This window comes from Entelurus aequoreus, linkage group LG01 (assembly GCF_033978785.1).
Source record: "Entelurus aequoreus isolate RoL-2023_Sb linkage group LG01, RoL_Eaeq_v1.1, whole genome shotgun sequence".
NCBI classification, from domain to species: domain Eukaryota; kingdom Metazoa; phylum Chordata; class Actinopteri; order Syngnathiformes; family Syngnathidae; genus Entelurus; species Entelurus aequoreus.
Genome location: NC_084731.1, coordinates 36,708,613 through 36,721,744, shown reverse-complemented (window position 1 = coordinate 36,721,744; position 13,132 = coordinate 36,708,613). Strand labels below are relative to the sequence as shown.

The window sequence follows — 13,132 nt, the reverse complement described above, 5'->3', positions numbered from 1 at the left end:
TCAAGTTGAAAAATTGACATCTGATTGAAAATGTCACACTATATTTTGAAATTCATCTTTCCATTAATACATCAAAGCTGGCAGCACTCATAACAGCCTCAGACCATAAGACCATAATATTACTTAATCATATTAACAGATTTTTCACAATAAGGTTCATATCATATTATGCAAAGTATATATATATATATATATATATATATATATATATATATATATATATATATATATATATATATATATATATATTATATATATATATATATATGTGTGTGTGTGTGTGTGTGTGTGTGTGTGTGTGTGTGTATGATATAGGCTCACCTCGTCCCCCACGCGACCCCAAGAAGGACAAGCGATAGAACATGGATGGATGTATATATTTACAACATGCTATACATTAGTTATATATCATTTAATAAGCATTTGGTTTGTGAAGCCCTTTGAGGCACTTGTGAGCAACAGAAATAAACATTGACCGATTGCTTTGATTGATTTATTATGAATTGGTAAGGAGGGATGATGCAGCAAATCATGTTAGAAAAATTCTGACTGAATGTTTCATACATCATTTTAAATAAATTATTTTTTTTACTAAATAATAATTTGTTTGATCACTGCACAAAGTGTTTGCCAAACAATTAATGATTTTGCATAAGAAGCCATGGTGTGTGATTTAAGCAACATGCACCATAAATTGAATGCTGCAAATGTTTGTGTACTTTTTGTGTGTTGACGTGTAATGCGTCGCATCACTGCGGCATGTCTGTGTGCTTTCACACAATGCTTTGAGTGCCCTCTAGTGGTGATCATTGATACTGTTCCAATTGTTTACCTTATTGTCCAGACGTGCTCAGCACATCTCTTGTTGAATTGATGTGGTACACACATCTTGGAAAAACAAGTTCATTCTATTCAGTGCAATAATTTATTCTGCATTACATTTTCTATACATATATATTAGATTTAATTCATATATACAAAAAGTTGAGCCCTGAGCATATTAAATCAACATTCTATAGAAAGAAATATGTTTTTTTTTATGGAACCAAACAAGAAACCTACGATTTGCACATTTTGCGCCCCCCCCCCCCAAAATAAGGTAAATAACATATTTTATATATATATATATATATATATATATATATATATATATATATATATATATATATATATATATATATATATATATATATATATATATATATATATATATATATATATATATATCAACATACAGTACAGGCCAAAAGTTTGGACACACCTTCTCATTCAATGGGTTTTCTTTATTTTCATGACTATTTACATTGTAGATTGTCACTGTAGGCATCAAAACTATGATTGAACATGTGGAATTATGTAATTAACTAAAGAAAGGTGAAATAACTTAAAACATGTTTTATATTGTAATTTCTTCAAAATAGCCACCCTTTGCTCTGATTACATTTTCGCACACTCCTGGCATTCTCTCAATGAGCTTCAAGAGGTAGTCACCTGAAAGGGTTTTCACTTCACATGTGTGCTTGAAGCTCATCGAGAGAATGCCAAGAGTGATCTGAGATATATACATCCATCCATCCATTTTCTACCGCTGATTCCCTTCGGGGTCACGGGGGCGCTGGAGCCTATCTCAGCTACAATCGGGCGGAAGGCGGGGTACACCCTTGACAAGTCGCCACCTCATCGCAGGGCCAACACAGATAGACAGACAACATTCACACTTACATTCACACACTAGGGCCAATTTAGTGTTGCCAATCAACCTATCCCCAGGTGCATGTTTTTGGAGGTGGGAGGAAGCCGGAGTACCCGGAGGGAACCCACGCAGTCACGGGGAGAACATGCAAACTCCACACAGAAAGATCCCGAGCCCGACTACTCAGGACCTTCGTATTGTGAGGCAGACGCACTGACCCCTCTCCCATCGTGCTGCCTTAGATATATATAGATATATATATAAATACAGGTAAAAGCCAGTAAATTAGAATATTTTGAAAAACTTGATTTATTTCAGTAATTGCATTCAAAAGGTGTAACTTGTACATTATATTTATTCATTGCACACAGACTGATGCATTCAAATGTTTATTTCATTTAATTTTGATGATTTGAAGTGGCAACAAATGAAAATCCAAAATTCCGTGTGTCACAAAATTAGAATATTACTTAAGGCTAATACAAAAAAGGGATTTTTAGAAATGTTGGCCAACTGAAAAGTATGAAAATGAAAAATATGAGCATGTACAATACTCAATACTTGGTTGGAGCTCCTTTTGCCTCAATTACTGTGTTAATGCGGCGTGGCATGGAGTCGATGAGTTTCTGGCACTGCTCAGGTGTTATGAGAGCCCAGGTTGCTCTGATAGTGGCCTTCAACTCTTCTGCGTTTTTGGGTCTGGCATTCTGCATCTTCCTTTTCACAATACCCCACAGATTTTCTATGGGGCTAAGGTCAGGGGAGTTGGCGGGCCAATTTAGAACAGAAATACCATGGTCCGTAAACCAGGCACGGGTAGATTTTGCGCTGTGTGCAGGCGCCAAGTCCTGTTGGAACTTGAAATCTCCATCTCCATAGAGCAGGTCAGCAGCAGGAAGCATGAAGTGCTCTAAAACTTGCTGGTAGATCAGCATATATATATATATATATATATATATATATATATATATATATATATATATATATATATATATATATATATATATATATATATATATATATATATATATACACACACATACATATATGTATATGTATATGTGTACGCCGAATGCTCCAGCACCCCCCGCGACCCTGAAAAGGACAAATGGTAGAAAATGGATGGATGGATGGATATGTATGTAAGTATGTATATATATAAATATATATATATATATATATATATATATATATATATATATATATATATATATATATATATATATATATATATATATATATATATATATATATATATATATATACATATGTGTGTGTATGTATATATATATACACACACACACATATATATATATATACACACACACACATATATATATATAAGCATATATATATATGTATATATGTACGCCCGAATGCTCCAGCACCCCCTAAGACCCCGAAAGGGACAAGTGGTAGAAAATGGATGGATATGTATGTATGTATGTATATATATATATATAAATACATATATATATATATATATATATATATATATATATATATATATATATATATATATATATATATATATATATATATATATATATATATATATATATATATATATACTGTATATATATGTATATATATATACTTTATATATATGTATATATACATATATATATATATATATACACATATACAGCGTGGCGAAGTTGGTAGAGTGGCCGTGCCAGCAATCGGAGGGCTGCTGGTTACTGGGGTTCAATCCCCGCCTTCTACCATCCTAGTCACGTCTGTTGTGTCCTTGGGCAAGACACTTCACCCTTGCTCCTGATGGCTGCTGGTTATCGCCTTGCATGGCAGCTCCCGCCATCAGTGTGTGAATGTGTGTGTGAATGGGTGAATGTGGAAATACTGTCAAAGCGCTTTGAGTACCTTGAAGGTAGAAAAGCGCTATACAAGTATAACCCATTTATCATTTATTTACATATATATATATATATATATATATATATATATATATATATATATATATATATATATATATATATATATATATATATATATATATATATATATATATATATACACACATATATATATATATACATACAGTATATATATATATATATATATATATATATATATATATATATATATATATATATATATATATATATATATATATATATATATATATATATATACCCATTTATCATTTATTTACATATATATATATATATATATATATATATATATATATATATATATATATATATATATATATATATATATATATATATACACATATATATATATATACATACAGTATATATATATATATATATATATATATATATATATATATATATATATATATATATATATATATATATATATATATATATATATATATATTTCACACACACACACACACACACACACACACACACACACACACACACACACACACACACACACACACACACACACACACACACACACACACACACACATATATATATATATATATCAAAGGTTTACATACACTTGTAAAGAACATAATGTCATGGCTCTCTTGAGTTTCCAATAATTTCTACAACTCTTATTTTTTTGTGATAGAGTGATTGCAGCACATACTTGTTGGTCACAAAAAACATTCATGAATTTTGTTTTTTTTATCAATTTATTATGGGTCTACTGAAAATGTGACCAAATCTGCTGGGTCAAAAGTATACATACAGCAATGTTAATATTTGGTTACATGTCCCTTGGCAAGTTTCACTGCAATAAGGCGCTTTTGGTAGCCATACACAAGCTTCTGGCAAGCTTCTGGTTGAATTTTTGACCACTCCTCTTGACAAAATTGGTGCAGTTCAGCTAAATTTGTTGGTTTTCTGACATGGACTTGTTTCTTCAGCATTGTCCACATGTTCTCAATGGGGTTTAAGTCAGGACTTTGGGAAGGCCATTCTAAAACCTTAATTCTAGCGTGATTCAGCCATGCCTTTGCCACTTTTGACGTGTGTTTGGGGTCATTGTCCTGTTGGAACACCCAACTGCGCCCAAGACCTAACCTCCGGGCTGATCATTTTAGGTTGTCCTGAAGAATTTGGAGGTAATCCTCCTTTTTCATTGTCCCATTTACTCTCTGTAAAGCACCAGTTCCATTGGCAGCAAAACAGGCCCAAAGCATAATACTACCACCACCATGCTTGACGGTAGGAATTGGTGTTCCTGGGATTAAAGGCCTCACATTTTCTCCTCCAAACATATTGCTGGGTATTTTGGCCAAACAGCTAAACATTTTTTCATGTGACCACAGAACTTTCCTCCAGAAGGTCTTATCTTTGTCCATGTGATCAGCAGCAAACTTTAGATGAGCCTTAAGGTGTCGCTTCTGGAGCAAGGGCTTCTTTCTTGCATGGTAGCCTCTCAGTCCATGGCGATGCAAAACACGCTTGACTGTGGACATTGACTCCTGTGTTCCAGCAGCTTCCAATTCATTGCAGACCTGATTTTTGGTGGTTCTCGGTTGATTCTTGATCATCCTGACCAATTTTCTCTCAGCAGCATGTGATAGCTTGCGTTTTCTTTCTGATCGTGGCAGTGACAAAACTGTGCCATGCACTTTATACTTACGAACAATTCTCTGCACAATTGCTCTTGGAACCTTAAGCTGCTTTGAAATGGCTCCAAGTAACTTTCCTGACTTGTTCAAGTCAATGATTACTTTTTTCAGATCTGTGCTGAGTTCCTTTTACTTTCCCATTGTCACATTTGTAACCGAGTCTAATGACTGCATCACATGAGCCCTATTTAAACGGGCTCAGAGAAGTCAACAGGTGTTGTCAATCATAATCACTCGCATGAAGATAAGAGGCCATGCCACGAAGCTAATTTGATTTGATTGTAACTTTTCTACATCACCAAAATTGATAATGTATGTTGCTGTATGTATACTTTTGACCCAGCAGATTTGGTCACATTTTCAGTAGACCCATAATAAATTCATAAAAGAACCAAACTTCATGAATGTTTTTTGTGACAAACAAGTATGTGCTCCAATCACTCTATCACAAAAAAATAAGAGTTGTAGAAATGATTGGAAACTCAAGACAGCCATGACATTATGTCCTTCACATGTGTATGTAAACTTTTGACCACGACTGTATATGTATGTATGCTATATTTTGGGTTGAAAAAATTTTTTGGTCGCAAATTATTTTTTGGTGAAAAATGCAGCTGGGATAGGCTCCAGCCACTCCCGCGACCCCCAAGAGGGACAAGCGGTAGAAAATGGATGGATGAATATTTAGTTTTTTGTTATAAATCTTCTTTTGGCTGCAAATCTTTTTTTTTTTTTGGTTCCAACTTAACTTCAATCTTGAGGGCGTGGCCTCCTCTGAACAATAGGTTAGAGGCCTTTTTATTGGTCTGTCGGGTGATAACGTGACAATATGAGCGTGGCTACTCACTATTTAAAAACTTTTGGAGGGAAAATACCAAAGACTAATAGTGGGCGATATGGACCACCATATGCCCCCCAAAAAGGCTTCTGACATATTGTTCAGTAGAGGCTCTGCCCACAAGATTGAAGATGAGTCGTAAGCCAAAAAAAGATTTGCAACCCAAATATTTTTTTGTTTGAAAAAAAAAATAAAAAATTACACAGACACATATAACTAGTGATGGGCAAGCTACTTGGAAAATGTAGTAAGCTAAGCTACAAGTAGCTTAGACAAAAGTAGCTTGCTACATCAAAACTACATTTAACAGCATTTTTATCAATGGGCCCACATGTATAATATCAATGTTAATGTAACTGAGAGTGTACTATTAACTATCTGTCATTTAGCTGGGTACACCCTACAACTACTTCTAGTTTGCCTTTTCTTTGGCCCACACCAATAATATTATTCAAATTTCTCTGCCTACAGTAAAAAAAAGTACATTATTTATCTATATCTTGACAAAAAACAATGACGTGTGTTGTTTGGGAACAGTTGGTAATGATTATGTGCAGTAAAACCTTTCATGAACTCAACTCACCTTAATGTGTGTTCCTAAATTTGTGTTGAACTTCTTAGATGATGAGAGCAGTTTGGTTTTATGTTATGGTTTGGTTTAAACAACAAAAAAACAAAAGTTTTGGGCATTGTTTTCTCTAAATCAGGGGTGTCCAAAGTGCGGCCCGGGGGCCATTTGCGGCCCGCAGCTAATTGTTTACCGGCCCGCCACACATTCTGGAAATACTATTGTAAAAATAAAAAAGAACATTAAAAAAAGTGGAATGAGCTGAATTTTAACAAGAAGAAGTTGCAATGTTGACACAAAAGCTGCCGTGCAGGCTGTTTTTTTTTTCTTTTGTCTTTCTTTATTTTTCTTTTTTTGCCATTGCTCAAAAAAAAAAAAGAATGACAAAAAATCCATGTTATAATGAATTATTTTCAGGGCTCCAATTACTTCAAATATTTTACTTTAAAATGTTTTATGTGGTAAATATTGCATATATTGTGTAGTAGCCATATAAAAACATCAAAGTTTTCTTTGACAAAAGCGTTTAAAACAAACAAAATAATAGTTCCAGCATAAAATCAACAGATATATCTGAAGTTGATCTCGTAACTTAAGTGTTGAAAGTAAAAGAAAAACCTAATAAAAATGTATCACTTTATGAGTGGGGCACCTTTTGGACCCCAAATATATTTAGTGATTTTTTATTTATGTTTTCACTGTGATTACTCAAAAATATGAAAGAATTCAAATCAATGGTGTCCTGCATTATTGATATTTTAGGGCTCTAATTACTAAATACTGCATATTTCAGTTTTACTATAAAAAAACTAAGTTGTTTTTGACAGAAAAGCCATAAAACTTTTTTTTTTATTTGAATTACTTTATATCAACTTGAAGTTGATATAGAGATTTACTGTAAGCGTTAAATAATTTAAAAAAAATAATGATCTGACTTATTTTTAACATTTTAATGACTGAGACCCTTTATGGTCCCCGGGACCCCTAAAGGTAAAATAAATAAAAAATCCATATATTTTGTTATGGTTTGAAAATGAAAAATATCAAAATGGCCCCCACATGCTTTAATTTTTCTGTGTGCGGCCCTCAGTGGAAAAAGTTTGGACACCCCTGCTCTAAATGCATACATTGGTCTAAATGTGGCCACGAACACGCATTATTGTGGGTTTCCTGCACGTTATCTTCATTACGAAAGGATCCGCGGAAGAGACTCCCTCTGCCATTTGCAAGTATGTTTCTTTTTTAGAGAACAAATGGATCATTTTATAACAATTTGTTTGCAAGTATTGTTCTGTTGTCGCTCATTCATTTAATGTTGATTTAAGTGGTAGCTTTACATTCATTTGGCCTCATTTTTGTTTCACGTCCTGTTTTTTCAAGCTCTCTTTTGCAGGATTCACTGGTTGTAACAGAACGCACACTCAAAAGTAAGCAACGAGTCTTTTAAACGAGCGTCTGAGCTGCCACGATTTCAACAGGTGATAAATAAATCTTCTCTTCGTCCTCCGTGAGTTGGCTCTTTCCAAGTCTTTAGAGCTGTTCCTCAGCTGCCGGCGTGAGCGTCCGTGTCCGACTCAGAGCCCTCGGCCTCATATGCGGACGGCGTGAGTGGCGTGAGTGGCATGTAAGGCCTCGGCTGGTCCAGGTTGACATAGTTGACCTTCAGGTTGATGTAGTGCTCTCCTACGAGACAGGACAGGATGTGCTGCACATCCTCCACCAGGCTGTGGAACGTCGGTCTGTGCTCAGGCTCCGGGTCCCAACACGCCAGCATGATGGCGTAGCTGTGGAATAAAATCTTTGTTTTTGTCGTCCGACACTCATGCGAAATAGTGTGGAAAGACTCTTACAGGGTATCGGGGCAGTACTGCGGCTGCGGAAGTCGACGACCCTTCAGTAAATAATGTGTGATGTCATAGGGGTCCACGTCTGAATATGGACTGGCCCCTCGTGTCAGCAGTTCCCAAACCAGCACGCCGTAGGACCACTGAAAACACATCATTAGATTAGGAAGTGAGCCCAAAGAAAAGAGCTTTCGATAGGATGACTTATCATCAATGTGCAGGCATTGTTAAGAAAACTGAAACAACTACAACATTTTTCCTTTAAACTAAAACAATTTAAATTAATAACAGGGCTGTCTTTGACTAAGGATTTTCATAATCTGATTCTTTGGATTGGTTCCATTGTCGGCAATCAGTCGAATCTATGGTGGGGTTTTTTTAAGAGTGAAATAAACCGATTATGCTGATATGTATGATTTATGTATGTATGATACTATATGGATACTGATTGATCACGAGGTGTCAGTAACACCACAAAGATGCAGATCTATCACTTATAAGGTGACTCTTTCAAAAGTTAGTCAAAGAAATGAATCAGTCCCTTTCATGATTTCACTAGATTTTTTGGGGGATTGTTTTGGCATTAAATGCCCTGAATTTGCAGGATTCTTTTTCAGAATTGTCAGCCATAAATCACAAAGCATTTAATACAATGTCAATAAAGCTTTCTATTAGAGATGTCCGATAATATCGGCCTGCCGATATAATCGGCTGATAAATGCTTTAGAATGTAATATCGGACATTATCGGTATCGTTTTTTTTATTATTGGTATCGGCTTTTTTGAAATGTATTTATTTATTTTAATTTATTAAATCAACATAAAAAACACAAGATACACTTACAATTAGTACACCAACCCAAAAAACCTCCCTCCCCCATTTACACTCATTCACACTCATTCACACAAAAGGGTTGTTTCTTTCTGTTATTAATATTCTGGTTCCTACATTATATATAGGCGCCCCCCGCGACCCCGAAGGGAATAAGCGGTAGAAAATGGATGGATGGATATATATCAATACAGTCTGCAGGGATACAGTCCGTAAGCACACATGATTGTGCGTGCTGCTGGTCCACTAATAGTACTAACCTTTAACAGTTAATTTTACTCATTTTCATTAATTACTAGTTTCTATGTAACTGTTTTTATATTGTTTTACTTTCTTTTTTATTCAAGTAAATGCTTTTAATTGATTTATTTTATTTTATTTGTTTTTATTTTTTTTAAAAGGACCTTATCTTCACCATGCCTGGTTGTCCAAATTAGGCATAATAATGTGTTAATTCCACGACTGTATATATTGGTATCGGTTGATATCGGTATCGGTTGATATCGGTATCGGTTGAAATCGATATCGGTAAATAAGGGTTTGGTCAATATCGGAATATCGGATATCGGCAAAAAGCCATTATCGGACATCCCTATTTTCTATTCTATTCTAATCTTATTTAGCAGGCTACATGTAATATGTAAACTTGTACATTGCTCTTTGAGTGTAATGAGTAATGGACAGTGTGTTTATTGCCTTTTAATTTTAATTCCAATCGTCTAAAATTGTTATTTAAGTGCAATAAGAAACATATGTTCAATCAGAAGTTTTATCATAGGTCCCCTTTATTTTGAAAATTATCAAATCGAAATACATATCTATGTACCGTATTTTTCGGATGATAAATCACACTTTTTTTCATAGTTTGGGCGGGGGTGCGATTTATACCCTGGAGCGATTTATGTGTGAAATTATTAACACATTACCGTAAAATATAGCGACGTACCGATAGAAGAGGAAGCGGCGCATTGTCTACCTTTGGAGTTGGCAGAATTGTTCAGAAGCGACACCGAGGAAGAAGATTTCATCAGGAGTGACAGATTGTTTGGTAAACGTATAGCATGTTCTATATGTTATAGTTATTTGAATGAGTCTTACCATAATATGTTACGTTAACATACCAGGCACGTTCTCAGTTGGTTATTTATGCGTCATATAACGTACACTTATTCAGCCTGTTGTTCACTATTTTTTTTTTATTTTAAATTGCCTTTCAAATGTCTATTCTTGGTGTTGGATTTTACCAAAAAAATTTCCCCAAAAAATGCGACTTAGACTCCAGTGCGACTTATATATGTTTTTTTCCTTCTTTATTATGCATTTTCGGCCGGTGCGACTTATACTCCGGAGCGATTTATAATCCGGAAAATAAGATACATTTTGGTACCAATACCGGTACCAAAGTATTATTATTGTGACAACTCTAAGTGGGACGTAGATGCAGATGTAACTACGCAGTCGCTCCTAAATATTCCAAAGTCAACTGTCTTCTTTTTATTATAAGAAAATGGAAGAGTTTGGGAACAACAGCAACTCAGCCATGAAGTGGTAGGAGTATGACATTTGGTGGAGGAGGAATTATGGTGTGGGGTTGTTTTTTAGGAGTTGGGCTTGGCCCCTTAGTTCCAGTGAAAAGAACTTCGAATGCTCCAGGATACCAAAACATGTTGGACAATTCCATGCTCCCAACCATGTGGGAACAGTTTGGAGCGGGCCCCTTCCTCTTCCAACATGACTGTGCACCAGTGCACAAAGCAAGGTCCATAAATACATGGATGACAGAGTCTGGTGTGGATGAACTTGACTGGCCTGCACAGAGTCCTGACCTGAACCCAATAGAACACTTTTGGGATGAATTAGAACGACGACTGAGAGCCAGTCCTTCTCGACCAACATCAGTGTGTGACCTCACCAATGCGCTTTTGGAAGAATGGTGGAAAATTCTTATAAACACCCCCCACAACCTCGTGGACAGCCTTTCCAGAAGAGTTGAAGCTGTAATAGCTGCAAAAGGTGGACCCACATCATATTGAACCCTATGGGTTAGGAATGGGATGGCACTTCAAGTTCATATGTGAGTCAAGGCAGGTGGCCAAATACTTTTGGCAATATAGTGTATAAGAGACTTAGACACCAATACATGCTGTCTACAGGCGAACTAAGCAAGTTTTTTGTACGTTTTGCTCCTTCATTAAATCATTCATGACATTGCATCCCTCAATGTGTGCTTTACTGGCGAAACAAGAAGCGCATCAGACAAGCACTAAACGCAGCTTTCTACTTTCAAGCAACAGGCCGACTTGGAGTCTCTACCAAGTAGGGGTGTAACGGTACGTGTTTCGGTACGGGGGTTTCGGTTCGGTTCGGAGGTGTACCAAAGGAGTTTCCACACAAACATATTAAGTAGCCGCCTCCGCTTCCTTCTGCCTCTGTCTCTGTCAGGACTCTACACAGCACCCAGCATTGTCCCACTCACACAACCATCTGATTGGTTACAAACCGAGCGGTAACAGCCAATCAGCAGTGCGTATTCAGAGCGCATGTAGTCAGTGCTTAGCATTTAGCAGGTAAGCATCAGGCAGCGGACTCTCCCCAAATTATAATAAACACCTCCCAGTCAACTACTAGTAACATCACTATGAGCCCGTTGACGTTCTAGAAACCTAAACGGCAGCTCAGCTCACTCGCAGTCCTGGCTTGAGGTGAAGGCTAATTCGCTTTTAGCGTAACGTTAGCTCATTTTGCGGTGTGTGTGTGTGTGTCTGTGTGTGTGTGTGTGTGTGTGTGTGTGTGTGTGTGTGTGTGTGTGTGTGCGTGTGTGTTACGGACAGCAAAGCCCTGTCTGTCTGTTATTTCACTTTACCCTTTTCTGTGTTGATTGAGCTGTGTTGAAGCAGGACATTATGTTAAATGAAGAGTTTCTGTCTCTGATAGTTGATATAATAATGTAACTGCATCATTAAGCATACATGAAATCCATGGTGTTCAGGGATGAATAGTCTCTATTATTGCTATTGTACCATTTTTTCAGCTATAGTTACATTAATCATTAGTAATGCAGCAGCTTAGTTTTGAATGGCAGGGTCCCTGCTATTACATGTTGATAAAAATATAACATTTACATAATAAAAATCAACTACAGGCTTCCCAAATGCTGTAATAAATTAAGCATGATGAGTTGACTTGAGACTGTTTAATGTTGCACTTTTTATATGTAGAAGAAAAGTTTTGTAATTTTATTTAATCTGAGTAACAACTTGAGGCAGTTTAATGTTGATTAACGTGGGCAGAATTATTATAGTGTTCCCAATGTTAAAAGGATAAAGCCATTGTTTACAAATTTGGTAAATAAATAACCCAAAAATGTATATATTGTTGTTTTCTTACTGTACCGAAAATGAACCAAACCGTGACCTCTAAACCGAGGTATGTACCGAACCAAAATTTTTGTGTACCGTTACACCCCTACTACCAAGTTATTTGTTAAATATTTTGTTTGGTACGTCTGTATTCATTTTTGTGAATGAGCAGAATATATGTGTTCTACAATTAAACTTGCTGGTACTGAAATCTGTGAAAAAAGCGGAAAACTTCATGTATTACACTTTTTGGAATAAGATAGGAGCACATTTGTGTTGTAGCATGTGTTGGCTCAACATGTTTGACGTTTTCTTTACTTTATCTAATGATATATATATGACAAATATACCTTAGTAGAAATAAATCCTGTATGGGGAAAAATATGCATTGATACTAAAATCGTAATAATTGTTAAAACTG

At 35.6% G+C, this 13,132-nt stretch overlaps 1 protein-coding gene across 2 annotated transcripts in view; it reads right to left on the bottom strand.

Annotated features, from left to right (window-relative positions):
• Window positions 1-7,085: 7,085 nt before the first annotated feature.
• LOC133651268 (macrophage-stimulating protein receptor-like) overlaps window positions 7,086-13,132 on the bottom strand; it is a 65,362-nt gene continuing 59,315 nt past the window's right edge. For both annotated transcript variants that reach the window (XM_062049325.1, XM_062049327.1), the window contains exons 20-21: window positions 8,527-8,663; window positions 7,086-8,460 (exon numbers count right to left, since the gene is read on the bottom strand). In XM_062049325.1, the coding sequence (XP_061905309.1) occupies window positions 8,220-8,460; window positions 8,527-8,663 (378 nt within the window). In that variant the 3' untranslated portion in view covers window positions 7,086-8,219. The remainder of the gene's footprint in view (window positions 8,461-8,526; window positions 8,664-13,132) is intronic.